General features: G+C 39.4%; 2 protein-coding genes across 2 annotated transcripts; one reads left to right on the plus strand and one right to left on the minus strand.

Annotated features, from left to right (window-relative positions):
• Positions 1 to 9,629: 9,629 nt before the first annotated feature.
• Positions 9,630 to 13,695, plus strand: nefmb (neurofilament medium chain b). Its single transcript, XM_043247089.1, has 3 exons — positions 9,630 to 11,237; positions 11,961 to 12,085; positions 12,163 to 13,695. Exons 1-3 carry the CDS (start codon positions 10,242 to 10,244, stop codon positions 13,193 to 13,195), a joined length of 2,154 nt encoding a protein of 717 aa, XP_043103024.1. The 5' UTR covers positions 9,630 to 10,241; the 3' UTR covers positions 13,196 to 13,695.
• A 2,684-nt stretch (positions 13,696 to 16,379) lies between these two features.
• neflb (neurofilament light chain b) lies at positions 16,380 to 19,672 on the minus strand. Its single transcript, XM_043247090.1, has 4 exons — positions 18,038 to 19,672; positions 17,701 to 17,825; positions 17,231 to 17,568; positions 16,380 to 17,106 (listed from the first exon to the last, which is right to left on the minus strand). The coding sequence occupies exons 1-4, from the start codon at positions 19,061 to 19,063 to the stop codon at positions 16,829 to 16,831; spliced, it is 1,767 nt and encodes a 588-aa protein (XP_043103025.1). The 5' UTR covers positions 19,064 to 19,672; the 3' UTR covers positions 16,380 to 16,828.
• Positions 19,673 to 19,799: the final 127 nt, after the last annotated feature.

Raw genomic sequence — 19,799 nt, forward strand, 5'->3', positions numbered from 1 at the left:
GCACATTATGGTAATTAACGCCATAGATCATATTAATAAAAAAAGATAAAATTTATAAATAAATAATAATTAAAAAATTACATTAAAAAATACATGTATATATATATATATATATATATATATATATATATATATATATATATATATATATATATATATATATATATATATATATATATATATATATATATATATATATATATATATATATATATATATATATATACATGTGTGTGTGTGTGTGTGTGTGTGTGTGTGCATGGGTGTGTGTGAATATAATTATGCACAATTGTCTAAAATAATATATATCTAGATAAGTGATGTCTGTTTTGTCTTGGATGTTTCTTCTAAAATTGTACAAAATAATAAAATAAAAGAAACAATACAATAAAGTTAAATTTGTTAACATTCATTAACTGCATTAGTTAAAAGGGTTAGTTCTCCCAAAATTATTAACTGTCATTATTTTCATAATTATCATAAAAATCATTAATTCATAAGCAATATATATATATATATATATATATATATATATATATATATATATATATTTATTTTTTTTTTTTATATATATATATATATATATATATATATATATATATATATATATATATATATATATATATATATATATATATATATATATATATATATATTTTTTTTTTTTTTTTTTTACTTTTGGTCACAGTTTTAATGGATTCTATTTTGGTTTTAATCCTTTTTCTTTTACGAATCTCTACGAACATTACCTGACTAATCACTGAGGAATGTGGCCTTCAGCCAGTTTTTTTACCCAGCACACAAAACATTCAAACCCAAAGCCAAAGTATCCTGAAGTGTTTAACAGAGGACAGACACAGCAAGCGTCAAGTTAACAGTTACTTCACTGTGTACCGCAATAAAAAAACAATAGCATGACAGGAAAATGAACTATTCTTGTACTGTAAAACTATTATTGTATTATAAGGATTATTGTCTGTATATAAACATACCATGTTCTATCCTAATTGTTTTTACCAAGTATTCAACTGCAATAAACATTTGGACAAAAAAAAGCATAATTGACTAATAAAAAGACAGCAAGGTCTATGTTTACAAATCACTGGTCATGGTTTAGAAAAAAAAACTTTAGAATTTAATCAACAAATACTGAGTGACACGCAAAACGTATTTCTATTGTGCATTTTGTGCACCATATCTAAATGTATAAATAATACCATTCTAATATAAAGCAATGCTAATAGTGTCCTGTCGGGGGAGCTATTGTACTTCAGGTTTTATATGAGATAGACCATCAAGGGCTAAAGCTTTTATCAAATGAGAGGCTAAAGTTATGAAAAAAAAGATGGCGGGTTTGGGATACTTTGACTAACTGATAAAACAATTCTACGGAAATCAGCATATATTGTACGCTACAAGACGTTTGTATCGATTTGGATGTCCCCTGCCACTTTCAAACAACCTTTTACGATCATATTTATATATATTCTCCACAATACTCTATCCTTCCTGTCAGTTTATCTTGATATTTCTAACCCGGGTCACGCGCTGCTTTCGTCTCGACCTCCTCCTCAGAAATCTTCTCGTCAGCTCGTGCTGTTAAAAAAATATCCGTTTTCTCGACAATCGATAGCGTGTGTTTCCTCAGCAGAATCAAGCGCTTCGTCCTTATTTTTCCTTCAGGGTCGTGAGGTTTGTTCCCTCGGGGTGTTCGTGTTTATAGCACGTTCAACAGATAGTCCCAGTCAAACGTCGATTTGTCTTTGTGTTTCATTTGAAGCAACCAAGAGGAAAAAAAATGTTGCTCTTAAGTAGCTCAGGTGACTTTATGGAGTTCTGGGCAATGTTTGCTTTATTGTACAGCAAGTATCAGTTTTGTTTTTGACATTTTAATGAATAATAAAATGAAAGAGACAGGCCATACTTTACAATAATGTTCCTTGTGAGCGTTGGTTAACTGCATTAGTTAAAGGGACAGTACATCCAAAACTGTCATAATTGACCCTCAAGTTGTTTCAAACCAAGTTTTTCTTCTCTTGAAAACAAAGGAAGCTTTAGTAGAATATTTGTAACCAAATAGCTGCTAACTTTTTCAAATAGGCTACAATGGAAGTCATTGGGGACCAGCAAATATTCCATATTAAAATATCATTCTGCAAAAGAAATTCATAGTTAACGTATGTTCAAATTCATATATATATATATATATATATATATATATATATATATATATATATATATATATATATATATATATATATATCATACTACCCTTTAATATGAAATAACCATTAAAAATACTTCCAAAGCATTTAGTAGTGTTCGTTTCAACACTTACTAATGCATGATTAAAATAAAAATACATATTGCAACAAAAGTTTTCTTCATTGTTAGTTAATTTAAGCTAATTGGGGCTCACCAACAATAAAAGCAATAATAAACAAACACGAGTCGATTTGTAACAGAGCTTTGAATCAGAAATGAAATGGTCAGAAATGAATTCATGTACAAATCTCATAACTATCGAACAATAACTGGGGACTGGGGGAAAACAACAACAGATTTTTCCATTTGCTTATCATTCAGTCTCAGTGCTTTTTTCCATTTTATTTCTTTCTTTGCAAGAGGTAAAATTATGGTAAAAAAAAAATGAGCACTGGCGATATGGGCTGCATCAAAGCAAAAATATACTTCAGCTAATGGCAGCAAAGTAAAAAAGTGAACAGAATAAAGATGCTTGCATCTGATGAAGCTTGCCGTCGGAGCAGTGAAAGCTTTAAATCAGAGCAAATGCTGCCTTTCATCTGCTTGTAAAAAAAAAAAAAAAAACAAAGCGTGTTCAGGTTTTCTGCAATCCGCTTCTTGACAATTGTGAGAAACGAGTTTAAAGAAAGGATGCAGGACGTCTTTACAAAAGTAAAGGACGTGCACACTTTCTAATTGAAATTCTCCTCTCCTCCAGGCTCTCTCCGCCTCACTTTCCCTGCCATTAAACTGAATTGATCAGCAGCGCCGGGCACATCCAATCCGTAAGTGCTTGCGTGACCGAGGCCGGTGCTTTCGGCCAGAGCAGCATCTTTCTGCTAAAACATCTCCGTGGAAGTCAAAGGCTCAGCACTTCGACCTTAAATCTTGTCAAGGAAATGCAGCGTTTCCGCGCTCGGAAGTGCTGATGGGGTTGATCCAGTTCCATGGATGTGACCGCTTTATCTCTAACTCCTCCAAAATCACGGCAACCGTCTGCTTTTGGGATCCGAAAGTGGGATTGATTAGAATTGTAAATTCCATCCATTTATGAAATGACATTTACATTACTGAATGCTAAATTACATCGTCCAGTATTGATTCTCGTGTCTCTTTCATCTATGCCTGAGTCTAGTGTTTCTGTGCATTAAGTCAAGGGCAAATACCCCCTATTTTTACATTTTCTGCAAAAGTGTGAGTTGTCATTGCCCACGTTGGCGTTGGTTTGTTTAATAGTACTTTCCAGCTAACAGGGAACATTCTGAGAAGTTTGGCTATTTTTTTCTGGCAAGATGCTCGCAAATTTATGAACATTTTTCCAGTAACTTTAATAGAATGTCATTGAAAATGTGATCTTTAATAAAATACAAGTGCCTTGTAATGATAAAAAAAAGTTAATTAAAACATATTTATTTTACAACATTCAGAGAACATTTTAAAGTACCAAAATTAAAAAAAAAAAAAAAAACGAAATTAATACAATGTCTATAATAAATAAAAAAATCTGTGTGTGTGTGTGTGTGTGAATGTATGATATATATATATATATATATATATATATATATATATATATATATATATATATATGATATACACAATGATTTAATATTTACATGTCTTTTTATATTTATATTGCTTATATTATAAACTAAATATAATTTAATATATAAGCAACATATTTTTCTGAAATATGTAAGTGTGTGGGCATTTACATACAGTATACATAATAAATATACACAGTACACACATACATACACACATATTATGTAATAATAAATGTATTAATTTATTCTAATAAATTATTTTTTTTTCTTATGCTTCTATAACTTAATGTGAACATTAACCCAATGTTAGAACACATTTGTATTAGAGACGTTTACAGAAAACAGACTGTTTTAAATCAGATTCATATTAATAAACACGAAAAAATAATGTTTTAAATTCTATAAATGTTGTAAAATATTATTTTCAAATATAAATTCAAATTTCAGCTATATAAGCGACTACACAGGAAATAATAGTGTCATTATTCAGTTCGGTTTACTTAAATGTTAATTAAGTTCGGTCCTATAACTATCAATATTGCAAAGTTTATCAAAGGTCACGGGTTTCATTTCCTGGAATAATCCCTTTGCAAAACTTACTGTACTGACCGCACTGTACTAAAAAAAAAAAAAAGAAAAATAAAAGCACACCTCTTTAAGAAGTCACATGATTGAAGTCTATATATAGCACAAAGAGTGTAGAACAAATAATGCACCAAAGTAGATACCAAAGAAATAACTCTTTTAAGTACAATGTTTGTTTGTTTTTTTTAAATTGTTTTAGTACATTTTCCTACTACAGTATATCAGTATTTCATCTTGACCAGGTCTCACTGGAAAAAGAGATAACAATATCTCAATGCGATTTCCCGGTTAAATAAAGAAGCGATAATAATAACAATTGTAACTAAATCTAATGGCAACACATTTTAGTAGTTTGTGTGTGTTTAAGCTGATGCTGTGCTGCAATATCGTTCTTCGTCAGCCCATTCCTAGCAGTAGCTCATTGTTACTTTAATGCATTTTACTGCTTTTAACACCACCCTATAAATTATGTCTTCATTCAGCGACAACCACTGTGCATTACTGGGCATTTCAGCGCCCGGATCAGATGATAAAAGAGCTTGGCAGAACGCTGCAAATGAACTTGATGAACTTTAGAGTAGTGAGCCGTGCCGGTCCGCTCCGAAGCAGCATTGCAGCACAACTGGCTCAAATACGGGCGGCGATTCATCAGCGGCTGTCTGAAGGTGTGTGTGGGGTGTGGTCTGGGTGCAATGCAGTGCTGGACTGACCCACGTCACAAGTGGGACCACCTCTCCTCATCTGTAACGCCGCTTGCCAATATCGCACTGAGACAGAGAGGGAGAGAGGAAGGAGGAAAGCACTGCAGATTCTGGGTGTTGCCTTTCAGGTCCTGGATAGAGGGTAAAGGTCAGGTGACAGCGGAGCAGCTAGAGAGATTGCAGCATTTTTTTTTGCACCAAATGCATGGTGAATAATTCACATGCAACCCAGGGTTGTTCCTTTTTTTTACTGGTTACACTGAAGCCAGTGAGACAGGTGTCCCGGTACAGCCGAGTAATGGATATGACAATGAAAGCTGGCGCAGATACAGAGGTTGTTAATCATCTGGGCTCAATGGTCTTAGATGTATTTCTCCTTGTGTGTGTGCGTGCGTGCGTGCGTGTGTGTGTGTGTGTGTGTGTGTTAGTGTCAGCCACACACGCATTTGTGGGAGATTTATATCCACTGCAGTAATGAAGTTACACTTGCTCTGTTCTTTGGCAGAAGCATTAAACACCTCATAAGAGCTCTGCAGCAGGACGATAGTACAGTCTTCATACGTACTATGACACCATGATACGTATCACATGCACAAAATCACTCCTTGTGTGTTTTTTTTCTTCATTTGCATGTACAGCGCTAAAAGACAAGGTTGGTTGTTTTTGTTATTAAATATTCCTGTGTGTATAATCGAACTGGAACCAACAGGAAATAACCTTACTAGGTACAAACGAAGGCTTAAGTTACACATACATTCACAAAATATCCATGTGCTAATTAATTAGGAAGCTTAAAGGAATAGTTATTTATTTACATGTATGCGTAGTCCTATTTATCTTAGTTCGATTAAGCATTATTTATTCCACTTTTTCAGATGTTTTAACTCATTGACCCGGTTTTGTGGTGCAGGGTCACGTTATGATATTACACCAATAGGGGGCGCTGTATACATACAGGCTCCAGACGGACAGCGAGACGCAGAGGACAGACATAAAGAAAAAGATTCTGCTCAAATACTTGTCTCAAGGTCTGTTCAAGACATCTGATCACAGAAGATCCTAAAACACACAGAACATCTACAGTAATACTATCAGATCACGAGCTATTGTTTCGTCTGTTGTTGGTGATTTATTATTAGTTCATTAGGTTGCTGCTGTAGTGGTTTGTGTTTGCAAGGGTGAGTGTGAAAAGATCAACAAACAATGATCACAATCAGGATTTTGTTTTAATTTTATGAAAACACACAGCAGCTTTCAGAACTCAAAGTGCACTTTATTATAGCCTGTATGCAAGCTACGCTGAAAATGATCTGATTCTGAAACTGTGCAACGTCCCATGGTCTCAGACAAGGGAAATGATCATCAAAACGCATGCGTGTCCACATCCCGGTGAAACCTGCTCGGTCTTCAAAAATGTGTGCACAGCCATGCAGTAAAGATGAAAAACGACCGAAGAGCCTAAGAAGAACATCTCAGAATGGATTGTGAAGATGTGGAGCAGATGTTTTTGAAGTGCACTGCAGTTAAACACTATATTATATTTGACAGATAACCTAGAACCCATGTCTGAACATAACTGTAGCAATATCATGAATGACTGCTATTGGTAAAATAAATACATAAAAATAAAACTCTATTACCATTCAGGGTTACATATACTTTGTGTGTGTGTGTGTGTGTGTGTGTGTGTTTGTAGGTGTAGGGCAAAACCACATACAGCTATAAAAACCATTATGCCTAGAGAAAGTCCACATAAATCACAAATACCAACATGTGTGTGTGTGTGTGTGTGTGTGTGTGTGTGTGTGTGTGTGTGTGTGTGTGTGTGTGTGTGTGTGTGTGTGTCTGTAGGTGTAGGGCAAAACCACATACAGCTATAAAAACCATTACTATCAAGCTATTAAAACCAACACTAGTCCTACTCCTTGTGCAAACAAAAATGAATTAATGACAAAATTTCCTTCTGAAACATTACACTGCACCAAAAATAGAAATAACTTTTTATAGAAATAACCTTTAGCATGTTTTATAATAGATTCGCCACCACATATATGAGAAAGACATCTAAACGATGATGAACAAATCTGTTAAAGACAATAAAAAAGGTTTATCTGAATTTTATATTTTGTGGAAACTAAATAATATCAGTAATAAAACACATTGCATAATATAATCATCCTGCACGTGCCATCTAATATTATGTTACAAATGATTCTTAAGGTAGAATGTTTTATTAGCATGTAGTTATTTATTCTGGTTGCCTACATTATAGGGAGCACATTTCCCCACAGGAGTAATAAACCGTTCAACCACCCACAGCGTTGAACAGAACGGTCCTCGCGAGGAAAACGGCTTATTAAACAGACGTGACAATGTGCTGATGAAACTTTATACGAGTGTTAGGGGGGTGTAGAATATCATAAAAAAGCACTGCGAGAGAGAAAAACAAACGTGTGTTTTGTAACGCGATCTTTCTCGGACTGACACACTTCCGCGCTCGGTCGTGTGCTGCAGAGGGGCGGGGCTTGTGCTCGTGTAGACGACCTGAAGGAAGACCGCGCGCGTGAGTCTGCAGGAAAAACGGTGCCGTCAGGTGCCGCACCGAGCGGAGGAGAGAGATGCTGACGACCGGGTGAACACTCGCTCGGAGTAAGAAACGCAGTCCTCAAATCACCGCTCTTTAACCACCGGAACGACGCAAATGTCTTCCTAGCGCCGTTAGTTAGGCCTACATATTTATGTTTGCCGGCGTATGAAACACTGCACAAACACGTCGTGTAGTACTACCTGTCTGGTTTGCTCCGGTAATCGAGCGGTGTTGTGTTGCTCTGCGCGTCTCTGGCGCTGACTCGGCACCTCTGCAGCCCGCTATTGGCTCGCAGCCTGGGTCGAAGCGTCAACGGCGCACTGTCTAAGCACCCAAAAGCATGACTGTGCAATTTTATAACCGGCAAAAAGCAACTTTGTTGGGCCTTACAATTACATTCGAGCGTCTAGTGTTCCACTGCGGCAGGCGATTCCCTATCACGAAATCAACAGGACACATGAGATGCTGGAGAGGATGCATAAACGGCTAGATCCACATATTATACATAGGCTTTTATAATATGTGCAATATTCGTATATTTCATAATTTCACAGTACATACTGTGATATTATAGGCTTTTCTTTTTTATGCTTGTGCATGTCATTTCATAGGCAAGCTGCATATTAATTCAGAGATCACGTGAAATATTTGTAGGCCTGCTTTTAAAAAACACTGCCAAACACGCATGTTTAAACTAAAAGTCAATGCGTGCTCGCTGTTGTATGTCTTCATTTATTTATTCCTAGCCTAATATCCTGAAAAAACTAAACTAACCAAATATTAGCGCGTGCGCACCTGGTATTTATCATGTTATGGGGACCAAATGTCCAAAAATACCAGCAGATTTTGACTTTTTAAGGTCTTCATGAAGAAGTAAGCTTATAAAACATACCGTTTTTATGTGTTTCATCTAATAAAAGGGGCAGGTTTTGGTCTGTACTGTATAAAAACTATTACGCCTATGGAAAGTCCCCATAAAACATGGAAACACTACACTTGTGTGTGTGTGTGTGCTTCCATTATCAAAGAACTTAAATCTGGATGCATCACTGTCATTAGCAGCAGGCCGCTTTCCTCTCTTGATCGTCAGGTTCATACTTTCTATTGATCATCTATAATTTGTATTGATCCAGTTCCTTTGCTAAAGCTTCTCGTAACCTCTGACATGTGTCCTGTATTTCCCATCATGCCTCACTGTCGCCAGTATGTGTGCTGATTATATTCATCGCGGTTATGATCTGGTTAAATTACGGTTAACTGTAAACTATAGTTTCATTGGCTTATTATCCTCATACATTAACATCACAACATCTTTGCGCCCTGCTAAACTTCTCTTAATATATATTTACATTCGTATTCAGGTTTTGATCCTCTGGGAACGTCCTTATGAGAGAAATGTAATTATTATGTTAAGAAGGGTCTTTTGGTCTTTTTATTATGCATCGGAGCGAAAAGACTCCCATGTGATGTGTAAAATTAATTAGAAAACTTCTTATAACTTTGGTGCTTTGCTGCATTATCGAACCTTCCTGACAACAGAGGACAAGTCCTCGGTGCATCGGCTCAGGCTGACGGCCGAAAGACCTTCCCACTGTTTTTTTTATTAATTTGTTAACTATGTTTATTTTTATTTTTTACAGTGTAGTGTTGTGTCATTCAGTCTGCGATAAATGTGTCGCTGTTTCTTCTCTTCAGCTTCAGCTCACTGTAGAAAGTGCATTTTGCGCATTTGCAGTGCCCTGCGTGTGCAATAAACCTGACTTTGCTTATGTTTGCAATCATAAAAATACTAAAGATATCTAAAATGAATGCGACGCAAAAGTTGCACTTGCAAGGCATTTAATGTGGTGCTTTGATCCAAAGGACACTGCTATTTCGGAATAGGGCTAAAGGCAAGTTCTACACAGGGACTGTGTTTTTTTATTTGTTTATTAGTTTTTTAATTAAATACATATTTTGCACTCAAATGTTTTTATTTTGTGGATCATCAAATCAATTAAAAAAATATTTTGTGGTGGATCATGTGACACAGAACTGGAGTAATGATGGTAAAAATGCAGCTTTGCATCACAGGAATGAATTAGATATTACAATAGCCTATACTGAAATATTATCCAGCTCTTTTAGAATATTTCACGATAAGACTATATGGTTTTGGATTGAATAAAAGCAGCCTTTTATATTACAAAAACAACTAAAATATCCAAATGATACAATACAAGTTTGGTAAAACTAAAGTGAGCAACCAGGGTGAGCACGTAAAGTCAAGCTGAAATAGTATTAACTGGAAAAGAGAAAAAACTGCAGCAAGTGCACTAAACAACATGTGATGCATGCCAGTCGGAAAGTCACAGCCTCTTGACTTCACCTTTTATACAATTTTAAAAGACTTCGACTATTTTGGGGCTCTGTGGTGAATTGCTGAGCATCCCAACGACCCAAAGTCCTCCATCTTCATCGATTTCCCGAGGGGAGGGTGCCGCTCCTGCCTCGTTGACAAAGTAAGCAGGCGTATAAATACAAAGGGACGGAGCTCATCCATGCCCTCACCACACCACCTCTTCACAAGCACCGTTCACCATGGACGTGATAGTGACCTCCCGCAGAAGGGCTCTGGAGACACGGACTATCCGCGCGCCGTCCATGCGCTCGTGGACTAAAAGCGGTCCTCTGTCTTTCAAAAGATCTACGAATGTGGCCGCATCCAGGGCTGCGTACAGCCCCGCCGTGCTCGCGTCTCCGGAAGGCTTCGAGCTGAGCGCGGCGCTCAACGGAGATCCCGTGCGCAGTAACGAGAAAGAGCAGCTCCAGGGGCTCAACGACCGCTTCGCCAGCTACATCGACAAGGTTCGCTTCCTCGAGGATCAGAACAAGCAGCTGGAGGCTGAGATCCAAGCGCTGAAGCAGCAGAACCTGTCGCAGTCCCTGCAAAGCGACGCGTACGACCGCGAGCTCCAAGACCTGCGCTGCGCCCTGGAGCAGCTCCACAAGGACAAGGCGCAGATGCTGCTCGACACGGACCACATGGATGAGGATATGCAGCGGCTCCGGGAGCGCTACGAAGATGAAGCCCGAATCAGGGAGCACATGGAGGCTGCGATCCGGGGCATGAAGAAAGACAAGGACGACTCGATTCTGACGAAGCTGGAGCTGGAAAGGAAGGTCCAGGCGCTGGTGGACGAAATGGACTTCTTGCGGCAGAACCACGAGGAGGAAATCAGCGAGCTTCTGGCTCAGCTTCAAGCCGCGCAGGTGCCGGTGGTGGAGATGAGGGACCTCCAGAAGACCGACATCACCTCCGCGCTCAGGGAGATCCGCGCGCAACTGGACGGGCTCTCCTCCAAGAACCTCCAGCAGGCTGAAGAGGTGTTCAAGTGCCGCTATGCCATGCTGACGGACGCCGCGGAACACAACAAGGATGCTATAAAGTCCATACGGGACGAGATCGCAGACTACCGCCGCCAGATCCAAGCCAAGAACGTTGAGCTGGAGGCGCTTCGTGGCACCAAAGATTCGTTGGAAAGGCAGCTGCATGATATCGAAGACCGCCACAACACCGACGTTGGCAGTTATCATGTAAGTTTATATATATATATATATATATATATATATATATATATATATATATATATATATATATATATATATATATTAAAGTGATTGATATATTAATGAACTATGCATAGTTTTATTAACATAAAAAAATCAATACATTCAATATTTAAATTCTAAATAATTCAAATGTGTTCTCGTTGTTTTATGATTTGTATCAAAACAGAATCCTGCTGCACTAGGTGTAAACACTGCAGATGCTCGCTGCGCAACCACTTGAAATAATGACTTTCGGGCGCTTTTACGCAGTTTTCCTGATATGACGATACTGTTTTGTTCTTAGTGTGTGTTTATTTGCTGACTCAGAGGCACATGGCTGTGTTGCAAAATATAGGTATACAACATATGCTGCACAGTAGGTTTTGAGCCGCAGCCATTATTTCACAGGTGGTTTGCGCACTGCGTGCGTAATCATGCGCAATGAGCAGTGCGCATACTTTTTACCAGCGCTGCAGGATGTTAGTGGCCTGTTGGGTTAGTTTTAACCAGAAACAGTATAATTTTTTTAAAACAAGTAATGTAGGACGCTACATTGAGGACTGAGAGAACATTTACCCCAAATGACAACTTTTATAAATTGTTTGCAAAAATTGAGTTTGCTAATTTTAGTCTCTACTAATTTCTTCTTTAAATATATGTGGACTCTAATAAAAGTTGTGAATGTATTTATTGCGTCTGCTTCAACAGGAAATGATTCACCAATTGGAAAATGATCTGAAGGGAACAAAATGGGAAATGGCTCGTCATCTTCGGGAATATCAAGATCTGCTCAATGTGAAGATGGCACTGGACGCCGAAATAGCAGCTTACAGGTAGAGTCGTTCTTCTTTTTGCCTCTATTGCATGTCGCTGATTTGATTAATGACGCAAATATCTCTCGCAAATGTAGGAAACTGCTGGAGGGTGAGGAAACGCGCTTCCGTACCGTCTCCGGAAGTATCTCAAGCCCCATGTTCGCCTACAGCCAGCCTAAAACCTCTAAGGTCAAACATAAAATAGTGGAGGAGATCATCGAGGAGACCAAAGGAGAGAGCGACCTCGATGATGACCTGGCAGATGTGGCTAAAGAAGTGGCAGAAGAAGCTGGTGAGGGTGAAGAGGAGGAAGAGGAGGAAAAGGAGGAAGAGATTGTCGCAGCCAGTGAGGCCAAAGTGAGTTCTGCTGCTCCTGAGGCTGAAGAAGAGGAAGAGGCAGAAGGAGGAGATGAGGAAGAAACAGCAGAAGAGGGAGAAGCTGCTGAGGAGGAAGAGAAGGAAGAGGAAGAGGAAGAAGGGGACGAAGAGGAAGAAGCTGAAGAAGGTGAGGAGGAAGAGGAACAACGAGTGGAAGTGATTGAGGAGACAGAACTGAGCGGTGATAAATCTCCAACAGCAGAGAAAGAAGGCAGCGAGAAGGACGAAGAAGGAAAGGAAGAGGAGGAGGAGGAGGAAGGTGGTGAAGAACCAGAGGCGGAAAGCAAAGAAGAAACCAAAGATGATGAGGAGGAGAAAGAAGAAGAAGCCGATGAAAAAGACGATGAGAAAGAGGAGACCAAATCCGAAGGAGACGAAGAGAAGAAAGACGAGTCTGGAGGAGAGGAGACGAAGGCCGATTCAGAGAAGAGCGACAAAAAGAGCGATTCAGAAGAAGACGCAAAGAAGTCACCAGAAAAGGAGAAACCAAAAAGCCCGGTAGAAGAAAAGCAGCAAGAAAAAGTTGTTCCCAACGGAGACCAGACGAGCCCGGAAAAAGAAAAAGCCAGTCCAAAAGAAGAGGTCCAAACCAGAACAGTGGAGACCATCACCAACGGAGACAAGGAGAGCAAACCTGAGACGGAGAAAGAGAAGAAGCCCGAGGAAAAACCTCAGGAGAAAAAGAAAGTCGCCAAGAAGGTGGAGAAGGTCAGTCCACAGCCAAAGAAGGAAATCAAAGGAAAAGACTGACGCAAATGACTTTGGCAGGGAATTAGTTATAACCAATTGTTAGAAATAACTCTATTTGATGCAAATGGCGTTTGATGCAGCTAGCAAAAATAATTGCATGCGTGGTAATGATCGACTTGCATGTGTGGTCTGGAGGGACGTACTGAGCCATGCTGAGACAGAAACTATAGCGCGTTTGAATTCAAGTGCAAGTACATTTATGCTGCTAATGACCTGGACGATGAATGTGAAGTTCTTCAGCAGTTGTTTGGCAATAATGGTGCTATCATATCATCACCCGCAGGCGCACTTTGAGCTGTAACTCAACATTTCATTATTTAAAATGATATGATGTCTTTCTAGTATACTTCTTGCCTTAAGACATAATGCACTGACTCAATGATAAGACTCGGTTTGTTAACATGAAACACAGCTGTTAACATCGATACTGTGAAAGCTACTGTAAAGGTGCTGCTCTTTGCAATATCACCACAATCAATAAAAAGCTCATCAAGTCCTTACCAAACTCCTAGCGTGTTTGAATCGACGCCGCTGTACACTGCTGCCGTAAGTCTCTTATGCTCGCCAAAAATACAGTGAAATATTATTACGATTTAAAACAAAAATGTACAATTGAATCATTTTTAAAATATAATTCATTACTGTGATTCAAAGCTGAATTTTGTAGCATCGTGACGAGTCTTCGGTGTCACATGATCTTTCAGAAATCACATTTAACTAAAATAATACGCAGTACAAATAAGATATTACTTTTCTTTTGTTTGTTTGTTTAGTTTAGCTTCAAGTACAATAAAAAAAAAAACAAGAAATAAAAATGTATGAAAGCAACATAAAAAAGCCAAAAAAATATAAAAAGGTATATTAAAGTGAAAATATAAAATAATATCTTATTCAATATTAATATATCAATGTTATATATTGTTATATGTTATATATGTATTATATCAATGATAATAAAATAAGTTAAGCAGTTGCGCTGCTTAATATTAAATATTAAAAACTGCATTTATTTGAAATTTAAATTTGGAACATTATAAATATCTCTTTTGTCTCTTTTGATTAATTTAATGTTCATTCACTGAATGAACTTAATAGAAGCAAATAGCACAAAGATTATCGCAAAAAGTAGTGCTGTAAAACGATTAATCAAAATTAATCACACCCAAAAATGTTTTTGTTTACATATCTATCCTATGTATATTTATTATGTATATATAAATACACACACAGATTACATTCACATGCCTACATTTATTTTCATAGAATTTATATTCTAAATAAATATATTTAACATATAAATATATTTGTCTGAAATATATACATGCATGCAATAAATATACACAGAACACATATATATTTTATGTAAACAATTAACCACAATTATTTAGCACATAAAAAAAGTAATTTAATTTTAATTTTAAAAGTTCACGCATAAATCTAAACATTCAGTTTTACAATTCGCTAATTTGCTTGTGTTACTGCTCTCATAACACGCTTACTGTATAATAAAAATATTAAGGTTATCCTTCCATTAGAAGATAAAATCCTTTGCATGTAAACTAAGATTAATAGTTGGCAATAAGACGTTTTTTTTTTTTTTCTATGCAGGCAAATGCAAAGAATGACAGCTAGACCGAAAAAGTGAAGCATGACTTAGTCTCGCAAACGTTTCATGGTGACATGGACATTAATCACATTTTTCTTCTCAAACGAGAGCAGTCTCTATCCCCCTCCATTAGTGTGCCTAGACATCAGTGTGTAGCTCTCAATTAGGATAATGGAGAACATGTGCTGCACTGGCTTGTTAGAGCTTGAGCCAAGCGCTCTGGAGCATCAGGTAACTGAATTTGTCGCTGAAGGGGCAGTAATTAGATTTGCATGCTTAAAAACACTAATTCTGCAATGCAAACGTTACATCGATACAGGTTTGTGCTGATCAGCGGGTCTGGCTTGGAATCACAATGCGACAGGGCATTTAGCCGACACACTTAAAGCGCAATGGATGAATTCCTATAAGGTTTAACTTTCAGGTTTTGACCATTCGGCTCATGCATGCGTGTGTGGACGTGGGCCTCTGTGCTGTTCAAGTGCTGAATGCGCAAAAAATGGTCACATGACATCACTCAAGTGAATCACTTTAGCTGAGCTCTGAGGTTTCTTGCATTATATTGATTACAGCTGTCATGAATAAATAATCGATGCACAGCTGTACCGGAGCTGATGGCTGCACACTAGCGGGTTTGCAGTTTACCTGATTGAAAACAGGGGCAGTATCTCTGCAGTATGCAATATATATTGTATGCAGTATGCACATTTTCTTTATGCCTTAAATATATGGTTTACCTAAAAAGTGCATCCCACAATGCATCGTGCTTAAACTTTCATTTCCTGCATTGCAAATGAACCGTAATCAATTTTTCAGGATTTAAAGCAATAGTTCACCCTAAAATGAAAATTTCCATCACTTGCTCACCAATGAGTGCTCTGCAGTGAATGGGTGCCGTCGGAAAGAGACAGCTGATAAAAACATCACAGTAATCCACATCACTCCAGTCCATCAGTTCACATCTTATGAAGTCAACAGCTGCATTTTTGTGAGAAACAAATCCATTATTATGGTGTTCCTCTGTTGTCCTCTCACATCAAACTCCATGCACGTATTTGCTTAGGACTGTTTTTACTCACTGTGTTTGATCTGTTCAGATCTCAAAAGATTACTTTTTCCACTAGAGAAAGTATTATTAGGGCTAAAAGTAAAAAAATGCTTCTTAAAATCACTTCACAAGATTTTAAGTTGATGGTTTGTGTGGATTACTGCAATGTTTTTTCAGCTGTTTGGGCACTCGTTCTGACGGCACCCATTCACTGCAAAGGATCCATTGGTGAGCAAGTGATGCAATCCTAAATTTCTCCAGATCTATTCAGATGAAGATACGAACTCATAATTGGACAGCCTGAGTGTGAGTATATTTTAGCAAATGTTTAAGTTTTATTGACTGATTTCTTTAATCGAAGAGGCCCGATCTTACACACAGTTTGGCGGCAAAAAAGTAAAAAGTAAAGCTGCTACTTGATGAATTCTGCATACCACATAACTTAAATTGATCTATGTCACATAAAACAATAGCATACATTTTCTATGCTAACCGTGCAGTATACAAACAACAACAGAGTAACGCAGCAAGTTTGTCAAATTTTTATTAGTAGGCAATGAGCCTTTCTTTGAGGATCAGGTCTAAGGCATTTTGAATACTAAGCACACTTGTGTTATCATAGGCAGTTAACAGGGTGATTAATGCTGAGGGCATACAGACACAATGCTCAAAGAATATTATTCGCATTTCAATAAATAAAACAGCAATCAAAACAACACAAGCAACCTGCAATCACAACTTCCCTGCCAAGCACAAAAGTAAGGCATGTCTTCATGCATAGGCTGCTCTGGCTTTGGCCGATCTCTATGGCTGCATTTATTATTCTTATCTGCGTATATGGTCAGCTTCCAATTTGAACTGAATCTGAAATCGATCAGCAGGACACAGTGAAGTTGTCTTCTAGATGTCTGCGTGTTTGAGATAAATGCATGAGGATTGATCACCTCCAGATAGCACCAGGGGGTTTGGTCCGGTGTGTTTACTTCTCTTTTGGCTTGGCTTTCTCATCTTTGCTCTCTTTCTCCTCTCCTCCTTTCTTCTTCTCCTCTTGTTTTCCAGCATCATCCTTCTCAGCCTCGTCTTCTACTTCTTCACCTTCACCTTCTTCTTCTTCACCTTCTTTACCCTCTCCTTCCTCTTCTGCTTCATCTCCCTCTTTTCCTTCTTCCTCTTCCTCTGCTTCTTTTCCTTCTTCCTCTTCCTGATCTCCTTCATCCTCACCTTCTTCCTCTCCTTCCTCTTCACCTCCTTCTTCACCTGTAAAAGAGACAGTAGGGTACAAATATCAGCACTGCAGTAGTTTTACAAAAATGACATTTAGCATTTTGATTATATGTGTTAAATAAAAATAAACTCAAAATAATAAAAGGTTAATCCTCACCTTTTTCTTCTTCCTCCTCCTCCTCCTTCTCCTCCTCTTCTTCTTCCTCCTCCTTCTCACCCTCTTCCTCTTCTACCTCCTCCTCTTCCTCATCTTCTTTCTCTGGACTTGCCCCAGCTTCCTGTGCCTGGCTGGCTTCAATCAATTCATCTGGTGTAGCGGAGTAGCTCATCAGTCTGGTTCCCAGAAGATAGGGGGCGCCAGAGCTCAGACTGGCCTGCACAGAGAACACGGGACGGCCGAAAGAAGGAGTGGCGGCAATGGAGGGAGAAAACACACTGGAGATCCCACCAATACCACCTACGTTGAAACGTGTTTCTTCACCTTCTAGAAGCTTCCTGTTGAAACGTAAACAGACTTATTTTCAAGATTTTGGAATATCGAATGTAATCGATGTAAAAACCCTATTGATTGACCAATTTTATGGCCTTGGTTATATCTTCTGCTACAAAACTGCTGATGTTACTAACCTGTAAGCAGCAATCTCAATGTCCAAGGCCATTTTCACATTGAGAAGGTCCTGATATTCTTTGAGGTAACGGGCCATTTCACTCTTCATGGTCCTCAGCTCATTCTCTAAGTCACCAATGGTATCCTGTTTAGAAAGAAAAGTATATAAAGATCAAAGTTTAGATTTTTGTAGAACACAATTGCATAATTTAGCTTTTCTGTCGCTGAAGAAGCAGGGCATGGGTTCAAGTTACAGGAAAAGCAAGAATTGATAAAACGCATACTATGAAGGCAGTATAAGTCACTTTGGATCTGCCAAATGCATATGTATTTTCCACATGCAGTTATCATTCTGACCTGTAGGGCGGCGATCTCTGAGCTCTGTTTCTCCTCGACCTCTTGCAGTTGTCGCTCCAGAGCTTGGTTTAAGCCCTGGCATGCTTCGATCTCCAGGTCTCGAGCTTTCAGCAGGCGACGGTACTCCCCAGCCTCGTCTTTAGCAGTGCGGATGTTCTCTGTGTGTTTGGCCGTATCATCGGCCATGGTGCTCACCTTCCCGCGGAACCACTCTTCTGCGGCCTGGACGTTCTGCTGCGCCAGCCGCTCATACTGACCTCGTATATCTCGGAGAGCAACCGAGAGATCCGGTTTGGCCACTTCCATCTCAACGGACACCTGGGCGCTGTATTGCACCTGGGCTTGGAGCTCAGCGATTTCACTTTCATGGAGCCTCTTGAGGAAGGCCAGCTCATCCAGAAGATTGTCAGCCCTTTTTTCGAGCTCAGAGCGGTCCAATGCCGCGTCGTCCGCGCCCTTCCTGGCATCCACCAGCCGCGTTTCGGCTTCCTCGCGGGCCAGGACTTCTTCTTCGTAGCGGCCCTGCAAGGCCTTGAGCGCCTCTTCCAGACGATCCCGCCTGTCTTGAGCCGCTTGGCGCTCCCTACGGGCCTCGTCTACCGCCGCACGGAGTTCCCTCGCCTCTTGCTCGTACAGCCCCCTGAGACGGGAGGGTTCGCAGTGCCTCTGCCGCAGTAACATCAGCTCTGCCTCCAGGGCACGGTTCTGGAGCTCCAGGCCATGCACGCGCTCAATGAAGCCGGCGAAGCGGTCATTAAGGTCCTGAAGTTGAGCCCTCTCCTGCGTCCGCACTGTTTTGAACTCCGAGCTCAGCTGAGTGGCCTGGCTCAGGTCCAGATCTGGCGATGCAGCAGAAAGCTGCAGACCTGCTGAAGAGGACAGAACCGAGGCACGGGACGGGGATGAATAGGTCGAATAGACGGAGCGAGAGCGACTGCTTCCTCCGCTGAAGGGCGTCCCGCTGCGTACCAGCACCCTCCTCCGCTGCACCGACGGCAGATAGGGGTTGTAACTCAAGGAGCTCATGTTTGGTGAAGAGAGAGGAGAGCAGAGACGGTTTCCGCAGTGCTGCTGCTGCTGCTGCTGTGGAGAGAGGTCTGCGAGGATGCAGCGGCACTGGCAGGGCTTTTTATAGCAGGCGGCGAGACTCTGACGCAGGGCTTTTTACTGACAGCATGAATCGATTACCTTACAGTCCGGGTTGGGATGGGTTCTCGGGGAGTGGAGGGGGAAATTACAGAAATGGATTGGCAATGCAATGCGAGAACGAGAATGAGAGAGTGAGCACAGCGCAGCAAAAAGGGCAATGAGGACAAAGATTTCAAGAGCTTGTTGAGGAAAAGCACAAGTCATCGTATGGCTATGGAATACAGGCTACAAGAAGCTGTTTAAACAAAATCCCTTTGTATCAGTTCCAAGCTGGGGTTTTTTTTGGCTTAAACTGTTTCTAGCACTGCATAATCTGGATTATATTTTTTACATTTTTAAAAAGAAATCTGCAAAAAGAAAAGTCTTTTTTTATTGTCATTGTGTATATTCAGCTGCAAAGACCTTTGAAATCTCTGTTACCAGGGGTCCTAAAGGCTTGCTTCAAACGTTAACAGAAGTACAAACACAAGTAAATACTTCTCTCTAGTGGTGGTTGAAGGTATTGTAAAATAATCCATATCACTTTTGCATCACTGTGAAACAATGCAGTCACTGAAGACTCCAAGAACTGCAAAAAACTGTGCCTTATAAACAATATTTCAGATGCGGCAGG

This window comes from Puntigrus tetrazona, chromosome 8, assembly GCF_018831695.1.
Source record: "Puntigrus tetrazona isolate hp1 chromosome 8, ASM1883169v1, whole genome shotgun sequence".
Lineage (NCBI taxonomy): Eukaryota > Metazoa > Chordata > Actinopteri > Cypriniformes > Cyprinidae > Puntigrus > Puntigrus tetrazona.